This window comes from Sciurus carolinensis, chromosome 5 (assembly GCF_902686445.1).
Source record: "Sciurus carolinensis chromosome 5, mSciCar1.2, whole genome shotgun sequence".
NCBI lineage: Eukaryota > Metazoa > Chordata > Mammalia > Rodentia > Sciuridae > Sciurus > Sciurus carolinensis.
In genome coordinates this window covers 31,526,511-31,543,788 of record NC_062217.1, presented here as the reverse complement: position 1 = coordinate 31,543,788, position 17,278 = coordinate 31,526,511, and the positions used below count along the sequence as shown (strand labels likewise).

Here is a 17,278-nt window from a genome sequence, read left to right as displayed (position 1 = left end):
CTGAATAATTATTATCTTTAAAACATTGAAATTATATTTGTTGAGACCTGTATCATCTCATTCAAAAAAACCATAAGATATGCTCATGTATATCTAGTGGTGTAAAAATCTTGCTAGCTTAAAAATTACAGTAACTGTATTATAAAATTTATTTTGCCTTTAGTTACTTACTCTTTACTTATGCTTAGAATCAAGTTAAAACAACTTCATTCTACTAAGTGGTTATGCACATGGCAAGAGGACTTTCTTCAGGTTATAAGTAAGGTAGAAACAAACTAGTGTTCTGTTGGACATTTATTAAAGTTTCTCAAAACATGACCTGAAATAACTTCTATAAATTTTTCTTCTTAAAATTATTTCTTATGGCCAGGTGTGGTGGTGCACACTTATAATCCAAGTGACTCAGGAGTCTGAGGCAGGAGGAATGCAAGTTCAAAGCCAGCCTCAGCAATTTAGCAAGACCCTAAGCAACTTAGTGAGACACTGTCTCAAAATAAAACATAAAAAGGGCTGGGGGTGTGACTCACAATGGTAAATCAGCCCTGGGTTCAATCCCTGGCATGAAAATTTAAAAGAAGAAAAAAAAAATTATGTAAAGTTACAAATGGGTAATGGGACTCTTACAATAGAAAAGCAAAATTTAATTAACTCCCCAAACCTTACCTCAAACTCTGCATGTTTATGTACATCCTCAGCTCTCTGTCTATTCAAAATAAACTCAGCTTCATTTGCAACACGAACTATATGGTCCTTCATAGCATGGCACAGTAATCTGAAAAGAAAAATATATTTTAAATTAATATTCTTAATAGCTTTAGTTAGTCCAACTTTTTTTTCAGTGATCAAATTCCAGAATTTCAGATGTTATTTTTGCATAAATCTTAAATATATTTTCAGTAACAATTCCATGAAATTTGAAATATAGTGATATGCCATAAAGCTGTTATAATAATGCCTCTGTTAAACAGTGTTACATGTGAACCAGTGACTCCTTTAATTCAATAAAGATAGTTAACTGAATAAATATCAAGGATTTTTGCTGGGTGTTTTAAAATGGTTAAATAGCTGAATTTACCACTGTGGAAATTAGTTTTCACACATAAGCTTAAAGACCACATGTTAGGAAGCATACAGAATGGATTATTATTTTAATTAATATAGATTATACGCCTTCTAAATTTCCTTTAAATACTGTTTCTAAATTCTAAGATGGAATTACAGTGAAATAAAATTTTAAAATAATTTGTTATATATTATTTATTTGAAGATTCGAATTGTTTTTTAAATGTGAAGTAAGACAAATAGTGAAAAGCCTCTTATACATTCCCTATTCAACTTATTTTTAACCTCAAAAAGTATCCATTGCTCATTTCTTGTGTATTTTCATAGACTTTAAAAATATACATAAAAATATATTATTTTCCAACACTAATATTAGTTTATTATACAGTCTGTTCTGTATCTAATTTTTCTCAATTAGCAATATAACAGCTCTACTTTCACATCCACAACAGGAAACTTCAAGTTTTTTTTGTTTTTTTTTTTTTTTTTGTAACTTGTGGCAGAAGTTATTTCCAGAGATGTTGCCACAGTATTTCTCATACACAAGTTCTTTTTCAGTGTTAACTCCTCACTGTCCCATCATGAAGTGTTATCTTTTTCTACTCCTCTTAGATCTGGGCTTGCCCTGTGACCTCCTGTAACCAACAGAATACAGTAGAAGTGAGGCTCTGTGGCTCCCTAAAGCTAAGAAATAAGATGCTCTGCAGCTTTTGACTTTTGGAACTCTCCTCTCTGGAGTCTGCCACACGTTGCAAGAAGCCTACATCACAGGAAAAGCCTTAAAGAGAGGTGCTCTAGTCCCTGGGCCAAGATGAGCTCTCAGAACAAGGCCAACCTCCCAGTAACTGCAGGCCCAGGTAACTCCGCGGAGAGTAAAAGAACTTCTCAGGTGAGCTCAATTGATGAGAACTACTGTGGGGAGGGAGGGAGCTGGAGAGAAGGAGGAGGAGAAGGAGGAGGAGGAGGAGCAGGAGGAGGAGATTGATTATGACAATTATTACCAAACCATTTACGGAGAACAATGTAAATGAACTAGGAGTGTATATATAGTACTTAATTCTCACAGAATCCTCATTTTCATTTTTAAATATAAGAAATCAGTGCTCAGAAAAATTAAGTACCTTGTCCTAAGTCATAGTCTTTAATATCTTCCATAATTTTAATTTTATATTTCATCCTCATTAAATAACATTTTAAAAATAAAATCTTTCATTTTATTTCCTTCTCCAATTCTCCTTTGTATGACAAATGAACATTAATTCTTTTCACTTTGTCAATTAAAAACACTGATTAAGCCTTTTTTGTACCTTATTAAATATCTCCTTTTGCAACTAGGAATTATTTTTTTTAAGAAAAATCAAGGTATGTTTGAAAAGTTAACTTCAGGTTCTTCTGAATTTACTTTAAAGGGTAAGCTTATAAAGTATTTTCAGTTCCTTTATCTATGAATAAGGTATTAGAACCTCCAGTTCTTTGATCTATTTTATCTACATCCTTTTTAAATTCAATCCTAACACTCATATTTATTCATTGCCAGTTTTCTATCTTGAGATTTTAACCTAAAATATTATTTTCAAGTTCACAATTCCTTATTTTCATTGCTCATTAATTAAATGACTCTTTAATTTTTTCTTGCTTAAGGTGTCATGAATTTCAATCAGAATGGGGATACATTTAATGCTATTTTAATTTTGTATTTATTAAATACTGACTCAGTATTTCCTGATATATCTTCACTACATTCTATATATGTATGGCAAACTTGTCTCCTTCACTAACACACTTAAGCAAAAGAAAAAGATTATTATATGTCCTGATATTTCTAAGTTATTGATTAAATAGAATTTTTAAAAGCTACCTGTGTCTTTGAGGTGAGTTTGACAATTCAATTGATTTATTTCTCACGTATTAAAGTTGAATTACAAAGCACTGTTATAATATTTTTCTGCCACATTATCTGCAATATCTGTGTGGCATCTTCCACAAAAACTGACAGGTGAATGGTTCCTTTATTGCAGGGTAATTACATAAATTCTGAGCAGCACTGAATTCGAGATAGCCCTCAGCAGGAATTTTTCCAAAATCCATGCCTGCTCTGACATAGATATAATTACTCCATGATCAGATCTGGGTAAAATAACTACCCTGCTGCTCCAGGACCAGTGAGAATAGTTCTGGCAGCATGATACAGGCACCACTGAAATCTTACAAAGCAGCAACACAAGTGGAGATATTTCCTGAAAGCAGGGGGCAGTGATGTCTTCAAACACTTCAGAGGGACACAGGCACATTTCATGTGAAAACTGTCTAGTTTTAGTCTCCAAATTCACCACAACACAAATTATTGAGAGAACACAAGTGACAGAAATTGTTAGAAACATCAATATTTGGGGGGAAAGGTCAAGACTCCTTTGTAAATAATTTTGGAAGGCAAAATTCCACAGTCTTAATCTCAATCACTGAGGAAGATGAAAAAATAAGAGACATTATATGAGTTATATACGTTTGATTCCCACAAAGAAGAAAAAGAGAAAGGGAGGGATGGAAGAAGGCATGCAGTAAGGGAGAAAGAGAAGGAAGGATGGATGGACAGATTAGCTTTTGGTGAAGTTACTGGCTTACATTCAGTAGACAGGTTTTGAGAGATAAGATTTAAGATAATGGAGCATTCACTATTCAACGGCTTTGTCTAACACATGCTGAAGGCTAAAGAAAGTCAGGAAGAAATCTAATATGTACAAATTAGTGCATATTACAAAATTTAAATAGATTAGCAGGAGACAGCAAGAAGGGAAAGGTTCAAGGTCTGGCTGGGTAATAAGTACCATTCCTAGAAGCAGCAAAGCTATGGGCTGGCAAAGCAAAGAGACACCTAAATGGGGGTTTAAGGATGTGTAACAAAGGACTCTTGCAGACACACCAGAGAAAATGTATCAATTATATGGAAGTCTGTTCTGTCTCTGGCATTTATGAGTTATGTGGCAACAACTAATCTATATTGTTTTATTTACAGAGAGAAGCAGGCATCTTCCCAGCATTCTGGGAGACCTCATTATCCACTGTAGCTTAAAATTTCCTGACCTTTGTATTGCTATGATCTTCATTTATACTCTACTGGCCATATATGGCTTCACTTTTCAATTTTCTTTTTTTTTGGGGGGGTACAGGGATTGAACCCAGAGGTATGTTACCACTGAGCTACATCCCCAGTTCTTTTTCATTTTTTATTTTTATTTTTTTGAGACAGGGGCAATTGCTGAGGCTGATCTCAAACATGAGATCCTCCTGCTTCAGCCTCCTGAATTGCTGGGATCATGTGTGTGCCATTCCTTCTGGCTTAAATCTTGAACCTTCTAGATCCTGTTCTCAGATCACAATCTTCAACCCTTGCTGTTCTCTCCTATCATTAGTCCAACCCCTCCCCCAGGCAAAAATAAGCTCTGGACTTCCTCTAATATTCAGTTCTTCAATTCCTCCATTTTTTCTCCTAGTGCTTAATCTCCTGCACAATTCACTCCCTTTCCACACTTGTGTTCCACAATTCCACACTTTAACCATTCTCTTGCCAGCACCTTTATTCGCTTTCTGACCTACTACATTGGCTCTGAAAATATGATACTGTCTGGATTCAAAATATTCTCAGGTTTCTTCAAGGAGCTTTGTGTGTGAGTAGGAGCAGCCATTATATATTAAGCAGGCCTATTTTTAAAAATTCTACTTTAGCTTTCACATCCTGCATTCAAGGTCAGCAGAGGGTGAGAGCTAAAGGACTTCTAAGATCTTTCCAGAGCATGTGCATGTCCCAAAATTGTATATAACCTTTTAGATATCCAAGAATATGTTACAGCATTAAAAACCTTCTGTACGCATTATTTTCTCTGAGTTCCTCCCCAGTTTTTTGGTCTATTGTTTACCTAACTTTTTTATCTATCACATCAGGTAGCAGCATTAAAGATATTAACCTAATATTTTTGAGAAGTGCTCCCAGGAAAAGTAGCTTAATCCATACTGTATGAGTACGGAGGGGAAATAAACATGAAGCTTTTAAGTAAGTCTTCCAGAAACCAATAGACAGGCCAGAAAAAGGAACTAATTATAATTCTTTGCTAATTAGGTTCATTCTAATCCTTCTGTATTGGTATTATAAAGTGGGCTTTTATAACAAAAATGGCTCCCATTGAATTAGGGAGGTAGAGTATAAGACCAAATAAGTTAAAATCACACCAACCCTCCCCCTCCTAATTCTTATATTTCTGCTGTATGTAAAATTATTTAGAATTTCTTTTTATTTACAATACCTTGACAATTTTATACAACTTCCTTCTAATTTTCATTGTTATTTTTATTCCAGTTTTTCCTTTTTTGTAGATAATCTATTCTTTTTGGGCTCTTTTATCTGTTCATTTTTTGTGTCCTCTACTTTTTTAATTGCGCACTTGCCATGGATTTCTTTTTATTTATCCTACTTGAAGTACACTGTAATTCCTATGTCTTTATTTTCATTCACATCTGAAAAATTTACAATTGTTATCTCTAAAAGTATTTCATTTAATCTTTATTCTTTCCTTCTTCAATTTTGCTGTCTGGTAAATCAAACTTTATCATTCCACATCCATATCTCTTAATGTCATTTTAATATTTTTCACCATTTTCTCTTGTGAGATTTTTGGGTAAAAACTTTTAAAAATAATAGTTTCAATCAATTATTTCCCTCCATATTTATCCTATTCAATGGATCATTAACACACAGTTTTTACAACTTATATATATGTTTTAATTCTGCAAGTTTCAACTTTTCCAAATACTCATTTTTTTTTTCAATTTAGTATTTCAAAAACATTCATTTTTTTCCCATCTTATCTCTTATCCATAGAAAAGCTTTATTTCTTTTAAGGAGAAATAATCAGACCACATCCAAGGCCTTTGCTTACAGACACAAACCAAAGTAGCCATTGAAAGCAATTTGATATTAAAGTAGAAGACACACAGTGGCAAAACACTTCACATCTGAAGCTCTGCTAGGGAAGAAGGTGTCTTCAGAACTGAAAGAGACACTTGTGTTTTACAAGTACTGAAGCACCATAGCCTGCTTGGGCAGTTATGTATTTTCACACTGAAGGCAAGAGGCAAGAACAACTAGCTTGCAGCATTGGGCTGCCTTGTAGAGGGCCTCAGCAGAGAAGCAGACTTCTCCTTGCTCATGCTCCATGAATTCTCTGCAGACCTCAAAAGCATCCTGAAGTAGTAACCTCTCTGAACTGGTGTCATGGTTCACTGGAAAAGGCATTCACGCCATCAAGTTCACAGAGATGGCCATCCATGTTGATAAACAAAAAAATAAAAATTCACTGTCATTACATGGCATTGGCCTTCCTGTGTCATAGCATCATGCACTGCCTGTATGGCCTCGTTGTTTTCAAAGTATTTCACTCTGTCTTCAGGAGGCGACTTCCTTTCACAAACAAACTATTTCAGGACTAATTCATCTTCAAATTCAATTTTGTCTTGATTACTGGCCACTACATATATCAGCCTAATCAGACCATAGGAGTTCTTGATGGTCTGTTTCATAAAGTATATTTTAGGGCTACCTGTCCTTTCAGGTCTTCGATCTCTTTTTTTCCTGACATTCTCATGCTGGGCCATACGAGAAAACCATAGCAGCAACACACAAGCAGGCATAGGCACCAAGACCAGAGGTGAGCAAAGAACCCTTGGCCAGCAATCCTCAGCTGGGCCAACACTTCTTATAGCTTATCTCTGGCTTAATCTCTATTAGTTTGAGCTGCATCTTCACAAGGATGCGAGTAGCCACAACCCAGAGAAGAGGAAGCACATTTTTTGCTCATTTTTAATGGTTAGTTTTTATTCATTATACTCAGTGCTGTTTTTCTTCATTTATTTTGCCATCCTGATCTTTGCTGTCCTCAGAGATCTAAATACTTTTTCCTCCTTGCTGACTCTCATGCCTACTGGCTTTCACTATACTTAGTTATCTTGGATTGTGACTTCATTTCTGGTCTTAAATCAGAGGTTTCACAGACTCACCTTGAGTGCCTCTTTTATAGATAGTTTGCTTTTGTTTCTGGTAATGAAAATAGACCATTTCAGCCTCCCTTAAGGATCTCTGATTTCTGGCTTAAAATCTCCATAGAATTGTTACTTTGGGCATATGCTCTGAAGGATCTCCTCCTAAAGACAGTAACTTAAAGTGGGGAATGGTGGCCCTGGAGAAATCCTAAGGCATATAAGACCCAGGATGACTCAAAGAAAGTTTGCCCAATGTAGAAAATGAATGTTCTGAAGTAGGAGGTAACCTCAGAGCACTGAGTCAGCTATTTGCTCTACAACCATTTTTTTAAGATGGCTTCAAAGTATCCTATATGAATTAACCAACAACTCTTATCAATTTTACCTCTGTAAAGGGAAATTCTTTTTAACCTTCTAACTCCTTTCATTGACATTGCTTAAGTTTAAGCCTTAAACCTCACTCAACTGAATTAAAAAAAATATATATATATATATATTTTTTTGCCTTCCTCAAGTTTTCTATCCTTCCAATACATTTCTTCACTTTTCACTTTTTGTGTGTGGTTCTGGGGATCAAATCCAGGACTTTGCCATGCTAGAGAATCTCTCTGCCACTGACCTACATCCTCAGCAGCACCATAAACTCAAATTTCTTCAGTGGCTACCCATAACACACAAGCTAACAAACTCATTATGTTATACAGATAGATACCTGTCTACTTCTACAACCTTACCTGCTGCCACTTTAATGAATGCATTCTGGGTTTGGAAAACCCTCTGTGGTTTCTTTAATGAGTGATAATGTTTCATAACATTTATATAAGCTATTTTTTCTTCCTCTTGCCACTGCCAGTCTGTCCTTTAAATAGAGCTAAGAGACTGTCCTTAACCTCTCAAATGTTCTGTGCATTAAAATGCATATCACACTATCTTAGGATTTTCTTCCTTCTTTCTGTGTTTTTTAACTGACAAATAAAAACTGTATATTATTCACAACATACAACATACAACATGTTGTTTTGAAATATGCATATGCTGTGAAAAGGTTGAGGTAACTAACATATGCATTACCTCACACACATACCACTTTTGTGATGTTTATTGCTTTTAAAACAAGTCCTTCTCTTTTAAACTATAAAAATCAATAAACTTGGTACTTATGTCTATTCATCTTTGAATCTAACATGATTTACAAGGCAACTACCATGAAGTATGGACTCACCATTGAGTGAGTGGCTAAACATGGTAAATACTGAATTGATGCATGAATCTATAATGTGGGAAGGAGGGGTCAAAGAAGAAACAGAATTTTAAAGATGCAGATTTTTCACTATAAAAAACTCTGTGAGATATTTTGTGCACAGACAGTGGGTTAAATAAAATTCTCAGGTAACTTGGAAATATCTATTAGAAGACATGTGTCTACTTATCTATTGTACATTTTATTTTATACATTTTCCAATAGCATGCAACAGAGGAAGAGAATGAAATGATCTTCATTTTCTAATATAAATTTCTCAAAGGAGGTAGTAAAAGGAAATGATTTACTTAATCCTATTCATTTCTGTTCCAATAGTGTAGCTGTCATTGGATACTGGAAAAACCAGAGGTCAAGAGACAAAGTATTCTATGCCAAGATGATATCAGCAAAGCAAGTTCTGATGTTCTAGGAAGTAGCTGATTTTATGCAGTTTGTTCTAATTTAAACTGATTGACTTGGATGTGAGACTCTGAGATCCTAAATTTTAAATATAAATAATTTATATAATTTAGTGAAAGAACCAGAATAAATCAATAAAACAAGGCAACAGGAGAGGTCAAGTTGGTCTTTCACCGTCTGTGGATAAATGAGGGGGGGGGGAGGCAGAAGTAGTTTGTGTCTAAGCTCTTCTGTTTACATTAGCATCTTTCACTTGGATAAATAAATTTCTTTGTGTCAGAATTTCAGTTCCTTCATTAAAAAATGTGAGTATATTCTTAATATATCTTCCAAGCTAGAAGGAAAGAATATTTCAAAATGTGATTAGATTTTAAGATCCTGATTCAGCCGAGAAGATGGACTGTAGTTGGAAATGAAGGGATCACACAGTGTGGGAGTATATATAAAACCTCAGAGTTATTTCCTTACAAATCTCAAATGGAGACATATAATTTCTGGTAACAGTGCAAGGTAGAGTGTTACAGAATCTCAGCAGCTCAATTTGTCCTTGTGCTACAGTCCTTTAATAAAGTCACATCAGGAAAAACTTTTAACTTTTAGTTTGGAAACTGTTTACAAGCTTCTGGCTCTACTAGTCCTAACAATTAAGTGTCAACAAGTTCCAAACTGGTGAAAATAGCTAAATCAATGTCTAGTAGTCCCTGAGAAGTGTATCTCTGATCCTAATTCTAATTCTGCATTCCCCCAAACATTTTCTCTAAGAAAAGAAAACATCTCATAGGATGACTAGCAAGTTTGAAGATATTCATAAAGCTTTTGTAGTTCAGAACTAACAGTACTAGAAAGATTACAAAGAACACACTGACTGAACATTGGTAGATTAGGGTCATTTCTTAGTTCTTCTAATACTGGTTCAGTGTTCTACATGAACAGTGTTCTATAAATACAGAATCTTGAGATTTATGCTTTTTTTACAGAAGGAGTTACTCCCAACCAGTTCATAGTCCAGGAATGTCAACTTAAATCAAATCTCCTATTTTCTCCCTTTCCAGTTTCTTTGTGACCATGGTTGCTTAACTATTTACTCTTCTGTAAAACTGCTTTCAATAAGTTAATGACTTTATGGAGGGTTTAGTTTACTCATCCAGTAGCTTAATGTGGATTTAGAAAACATTGTTCTCAGAAGAGCAGGATAATTTAAGATTGTTTTAAGACATGTTAGGAAAAATTCTGGGATATCAACTTAGAACACTGAATTTCAAATTATATTCTATCCAAAGAAAAAAGATAAAAACCATGCTTCATATCATAACCCTCTTTATACAAACAACATGTTTCAGCAAATAATAAGTACCTAACAACAGGTAATTAACCTTTTTTTTCATCTTTACATTTTCTTAATTTTCGAAATAGTGAGAGCAACGGGGGATGTCCAGTTAAGGCTCAAGATACCAGTTTCAAAATTTCTAGTCAGAAGACATCTACAGTTTACTCTGGGCCACATAATCAAGCTCTTAAATTCTGTGACTACAGGTAAAAAGGTGACAGTTGAAACATCAAGCAGGGAGCTAATGCAAACAAGTATAAGGTCTGAGAAGAGATGGAATAGGGTTTGTGACTTGACAACAACAGGCTCAAGATTAGAGTTGTGGCAGGGCAGAAGGGGAAATGGCTTTCTTTATACATTTCATTCTAATTAACATCTAATAATAAGACTGGAGAAATATGAATTAATATTGTGAAATGAAAATTTGGGAGAAAATTTGGAAGCAAACAGGCATAATAATAAAAGGAGACACAATATGATAAAATTATGAGAGGAATAAATGTATATGCTACTTCATACCCTTTGGTGAAATTTCCAAGCTGTTCTGTGTTCCCCCAGTAGTATGGTTCCATTTCCAAAGGAAGAGTGCCAACACGGGTGGCAAATGCTGTGAATATGAGTACCAGTAAAATCTTTCCCCTTGATTAAAAATTCATTTTACAGCTGAATTTACCAATATGAATTCTAAGTAGAGAATTCATAATATTATAATAATGTGATCTAAAATATACTGCTTTTGCAAAGGATGAGAGAATAAATGACATGGTTTTTACCATTACTGTTTTGACTGCAAAGTAAAAAGTACAATAACTGTAGAATGCCTCTGACCAGGTTACTGTTACCGCCTTTCCCTACTACGGGCTTGTGTGTGTGTCAGCGTTTTGTATAATGTGCCACATATGATGAGGAAATAGTGACACTCTCTTGTTGAGAACACAGAAAACCCATCTGTGCTCCTGGATGAGATGTGGAATGTACTCTAATTTCCTCCACTTTGTCTGGAGTCATCAAAACCCAACTGAAAGCCACTTATGTAAACAATATTATTAAAAGCAAATGATATTTCTTGAGTTCTTATTTTATACCAGGATCACCAAGAACTGATTATTCAGCAGGCTAAGAGCATTATAGTTATCATCTCACTTGATTCATATCTCAGTCCTGTAATTAGATGATCATAGCCCTATTACAGATAAGAAACTGAGGCTTAGAGAAACTCAGCAACATTCCCGAAGACACACAAACTGTTGACTGTATCTGACTCAGTCTGGTTTAGATTCTACCAGGTTTTCCAGAGAGTGAGAGAGGACAAGAGATGCAGATTCAGGCAATCATTCATTCAACATCAATCTATGGAGGGTTTTCCTGGTGTTAGTAAATGACAGTGAAATACATGTGTGATACAGGGGTACTTTAGGTGCCCAACTCAGTGTAGGGACATAAGGAAGGCCAGATAAGCAAAGATGTTACACAGCTTGAACATTATAAATAATGAAGTACATGTTTTTTATCTTTTTAAAGTCTGAGTTATTTATGTATAATAAAATTAATCTTTATAAAATACACAGTTCAATGAATTTTGACAGTTGCATATTTTATATATCTTAACCACAATTAAGAACCTTTCTAGCATCCAAAAATGATCCTTTGTGCCCTTTTTCCTTCTATCTGCAGCAACCAGTGAACTGTTTTCTATAATTTTATCATTCCTAGAAGGTTACATAAAGGGAACCATGTAGATATTTGCTATTTGCCTTCTTTTAATTCCCAAAAAACTTTTAGGTTCCATATATGTTATTATGTATATCGGTGGCTCCTATCTTTTTAAATACCTGAGTATTATTACATTTCAGTGATATACTTACCAGTTGGTGGACATCTGGATTATTTTCAGTTGGGCTGTTATGAGTAAAGTTGCTATAAACATTCACATACAGGTTTTAATGTGGACTTAGGTTTCCATTTTTCTTGGGCAAATACTGAAGCTTGAAATTACTGGGTCTTATGGTAAGGTTACCTCATGAGATATGACAATTTTCTAAGTGAATATGCCATTCTGCACTCCCACCAGGAAGGCCCAAGTGTCCTAAGAACTCCACATTTTCATCACTCATGGTGTTGACAATCTACTTAATTATATCCATTATAGTAGGTAAGTAATGTTCTCTAATTGTAGTTTAAAATTGAATTTCCCAAATAGATAATGATATGGAACATCTTTACATGTAGTGAACAGCCATTTGTATACTATACCTTCTTTGGTGTAGTATCTGTCCAATTTTTTTGTCCCACGTAAAGTGGGTAGGCTTCTCACTGTTAATCTTTCATACATAATCACTTTCATTAGGTTTAAGTTTATGCTTCCTCTTTATTTGCAAATACATGTGTATATGTATATACACACACACACACATATATATACACATAGTCTTTATTTTCCCTCCTTTCATAAAAGATAACATATTATAAAATTGTTCTGTATCTTGGTCTTTTCAGTAATGCTGTATAATCTTTAGCAAATTTTCTACTTTATGAGTTTATTTATTCATCTACAAAATGTAGAGAATGTATGTGTGAGGATTAACTAGAAAGATGCATGTAAGGAACTCACTACAGGACAAGGCAGAATGAAGTGCTACATACATTAAAGGCTACTTCTACACTTCTCTCCTCTCATCTGCTGCCCTAGTAGTAAGATGGCTACAACTCATACCAGACAAATGCTTCATTAGGTTGTAGATTAAAACATCTACAGGAGGTCAGGAAAGCACAGACTATGCCAATTTAAAAGGTTTGATCTACCTGTCTATTTTGGTGCCAATACCATGCCATTTTTGTTACTATTGCTTTGTACTATAGTTGAAGTTATGGTATTGTGATACCCCCTGCTTCACTCTTCCTACTAAGGATTGCTTTAGCTATTCTGGATTTCTTATTCTTCCAGATGAATTTCATGATTGCTCTATTTCTGTAAGGTACGTCATTGGGATTTTAATTGGAATTGCATTCAATCTGTATAGCACTTTTGGTAGTGTGGCCATTTTGACAATATTAATTCTGCCTATCCAAGAACATGGGAGATCTTTCCATCTTCTAAGGTTTTCTTTCATTTCTTTCATTAGTGTTCTGTAGTTCTCATTGTAGAGGTCTTTCACCTCTTTTGTTAGATTGATTCCCAAGTATTTTTTTTTTTTTGAGGCTATTGTGAATGGGGTAGTTTTCCTAACTTTTCTTTCTAAAGATTCATCACTTATGTATAAAAATGCATTAGATTTATAAGCATTGATCTTATATCCTGCTACTTTACTGAATTCACTTATGAGTTCTAAAAGTTTTCTGGTGGAATTTCCTGGTTCCTCTAAATATATAATCATGTCATCAGCAATCAGGGATAGTTTGAGTTCTTCTTTTCCTATTCATATCTGTTTATTTCTTTGGTCTGTCTAATTGCTCTGGCTAGAGTTTCAAGGACAATGTTGAATAGAAGTGGTGAAAGAGGGCGTCCCTGCCTTGTTCCAGTTTTTAGGGGGAATGCTTTCAGTTTTTCACCATTTAGAATGATATTGGACATGGGCTTAGCATAGACAGCCTTTACAATGCTAAGGAATGTTCTTACTATCTCTATTTTTTCTAGTGTTTTAAACATGAAAGGGTGCTGTATTTTATCAAATGCTTTTTCTGCATCTATTGAAATAATTATGTGATTCTTGATTTTATGGTACAGAATATAGGACACAGATACAAACAAAAATAAATACAGTTTTCTTATACTAGACAAAGGTGCCAAAAACATGAATGAAGGAAAGGCAGCCTGTTCAACAAATGGTGCTGGGAAAACTGGAAATCCATAAGCAGCAGAATGAAACTAAAACCCTCTCTCTCACCCTGCACAAAAATCAACTCAAAATAGATCAAGGACCTTGGAATCAGATCAGAACCCTGAATCTTACAGAAGAAAAAGTAGGTCCAAATCTTCAACATGTCAGCTTAGGATCAGACTTCCTTAACATGACTCCTATAGCACAAGAAATAAAAGCAAGAATAAATAACTAGGATAGATGCAAACTAAAAAGTTTTCTCTCAGCAAAGGAAACTATCAGCAATGTGAAGAGAGAGCCTACAGAGTGGGAGAAAATCTTTGCCAATCATACTTCAGATAGAGCGCTAATTTCCAGAATATATAAAGAACTCAAAAAACTACACCAAGAATACAAATAATCCAATCAACAAATGGGCTAAGGAAATGAATGGACACTTCACAGAGATCTACAAGCAATCAATAGATATATGAAAAAATGTTCAACATGTCTAGTAATAAGAGAAATGCAAATCAAAACTACCCTAAGATTTCATCTCACCCCAATTAGAATGGCGATTATCAAGAATACAAGCAACAACAGGTATTGGCAAGGATATGGGGAAAAAGGTACACTCATACATTGCTGGTGGGGTTGCAAATTAGTGCAGCCACTCTGAAAAGCAGTGTGGAGATTCCTTAGAAAACTTGGAATGGAACCATCATTTGACCCAGCTATCCCACTCCTTGGCCTATACCCAAAGAACTTAAAAATCAGTATACTACAGTGATGCAGCCATACCAAAGCTGCTCAATTCACAATAGCCAGATGTGGAACCAACTTAGATGCCCCTCAGTTGATGAATGGATAAAGAAACTATGACATACACACACACACACACACACACACACACACACTATACACACACACACACAATGGAATTTTACTCAGTCATAAAGAATAATACAATTATGGCATTTGCAGGCAAATGGATGAAATTGGAGAATATCAACCTAAGTGAGATAAGCCAATCTCAAAAAACCAAAGGACGAATGACCTCGCTGGTAAGCAGATGATGATATATAATGGGGGGTGGGAGGAAGGCAAGAATGGAGGAAGGAGGGACTGTATAGAGAGAAAAGAGGAGGGGTGGGGGGAAGGAAAAAATGACAGAATGAATCAAACACCATTACCCTATGTGAAAGTATGATTACACAAATGGTATGCCTCTACTTCATGTAAAACCAGAGAAACAAGTTGTACCCCATTTGTTTACAATAATAAATATATACATAAATAAATAAATAAATAAATAAATAAATAAATAAATAAATAAAAAGAAAAGGTTTGAGGCTTTCTTTTGAGGCTTTCTTCCTGACCAGGTCAATCTGGAATTTTGGTCCACCCATTTGTAATCTTGGGTCCGGGAGGACCAGTCAAAGGAATAGCTGAGCTGTTCCAGGTTGTATCTGTGCAATAAGCACTTTGAACTGAGACCTTTAACACAGCATTGGAAACAAATTTTCAGAGCCTAAAGATGGTTCTTGATTCTACAAGTGCAGTTCAGTATAGCCCAGCCCAAAGGAACCAACTACAAAACTGCAAATCAGCGCACCTGAATTCATGGGACAAAGAAATCCATGACCTGAGCAGGAGGGTGGTGTGGTGTGGGGTTAAAGCAGGGCCTGTCTTCATTATTAAGTTGTAAGATCTGGATTCTCTTTCCTTTCATTGACCCAGCTATCCCACTCCTTGGCTTGTACCCAAAGGACTTAAAATCAGCATACTACAGTGATGCAGCCACTGTACTGTCTTGATTATTGTAGCTTTAGAACAAATCTCAAATCAAGTAGTCTAAATAAGTTAATTTTGTTCTGTCACATAATAGGTCCTCTGTATTTTCATAGAAGTTTTAAAATCAGCTTGTCAATTTCCATTCAAAACAAAACAATATGACCCCAAAATTTGCTGGAATTTTGATTAAGTTTGTATCTGGTGTATAAATTTGGGTAGATTTAACATATTAACAATGTTTGGTCTCTGGACCTATAAACACAGCATATGTCTGCATTTATTTATTAAAAAATTTTTGAAGAAATATTTTTGTAGTTTTCAACTGTAGAAATCTTTTACATACTTTAAAAGTACATTCCTAAGTATTTTTGATTTTGGCACTATTTTAATGCTTTTGTTTTATATTTCAATTTCTTTTATGAACACTTTAATATAATATTTTAATTTTAATATACTTAATTTTAATTTAATAGAGTTTGATCTTATATCCTGTGGTTTTGCTAAACTCATTTATTAGTTCTAGTACCTTTCTTCAGGCATCTCAGGATTTGTTTATCTAAATGAACTGACCTTTAGTCAAATGCTGAATATAAGTGGTGAGTGAAAAAAACCTTGTCTTGATTTTGCTCTATGGGGAAAGCATTTAGTCTTTCACCATTATGTAAGACATTAGTTTAGCTATGTTTTTGTAGATGTCACTTATCATATTGAAGGAACTCAATTTAATTTGTAGTTCAGTGAAAATTTTTAATTATGAACAGGTGTTGATGTTTTAAATGCTTTTCCTGCATCTATAAAACTGATCAGATGTATTTTTTTCTTTTTAGTCTTGATGGTATGTTACATTGATAAAGACTTTGAATGTTATACCAACTTTGCACTTTTGGAATAAACAACTCTTGCTCAAAGATTGCTGGATTTGATTTGTGAAACTGTTGTAAACATTATGTATATATGTTTATGATGGATACTGATCTGTAATTTTATTTTTTTGAAATGTCTTTGGTGCTGGTACCAGGATTAGGTGATCACATAAAATGAGCTGTATCACGTCACTTCTGATTTCTGGAAGACTTTGAGTATATCATTGGTATTACTCTTTAAATTTGATAGAAATCTTTAAATATTTTTAACATCTGTGTAGCTCATAAGTAAGTTAAGTACACTGTTATTCTTACATTTAGCAATAAAGAAATCTGGGTTGTGTTGTAACAGATTATTTTGAAATATTCTTTGTAAGTAATGTTTTTGAAAACACCTGTTCAAGTTCCATATTCTATATGATATACAGATAAATGTCATAAAACTCTATCATTTTCTAGCATTAAGAATTAAATTACTAAACAAAACATTTGCTGTACAGATATTATAAAGCTCAAAGATTATGATAACATTATGTCCACATTTGTTGTATTAGGTAATGAATATGAAGCCAGTTTCTGTTGTCATAAATCTTGATTTTTCTCAACAAAAGGTTGGGAATGATTTTTTTTTTTTTTTTGATCCAACCCTTTGTACCTATAGTCGCTTGGGTCCCCCTGTTAAAAGTAGCTTTCTATGTTCACCACTGTCCTCTAGAAGACTACTGTTTTTGAAGTCACTGGAATT

The 17,278-nt window shown here is 34.4% G+C and overlaps 1 protein-coding gene and 1 pseudogene across 7 annotated transcripts in view; both read right to left on the bottom strand.

The window, feature by feature from the left end:
- Positions 1-17,278, bottom strand: part of Nbea (neurobeachin) — a 628,163-nt gene that overhangs the window by 281,691 nt on the left and 329,194 nt on the right. For all 7 annotated transcript variants that reach the window (XM_047553976.1, XM_047553978.1, XM_047553977.1 and 4 more), the window contains one exon: positions 664-772. In XM_047553976.1, the coding sequence (XP_047409932.1) occupies positions 664-772 (109 nt within the window). The remainder of the gene's footprint in view (positions 1-663; positions 773-17,278) is intronic.
- LOC124985340 (ubiquitin carboxyl-terminal hydrolase isozyme L1-like) lies at positions 5,978-6,853 on the bottom strand (annotated as a pseudogene).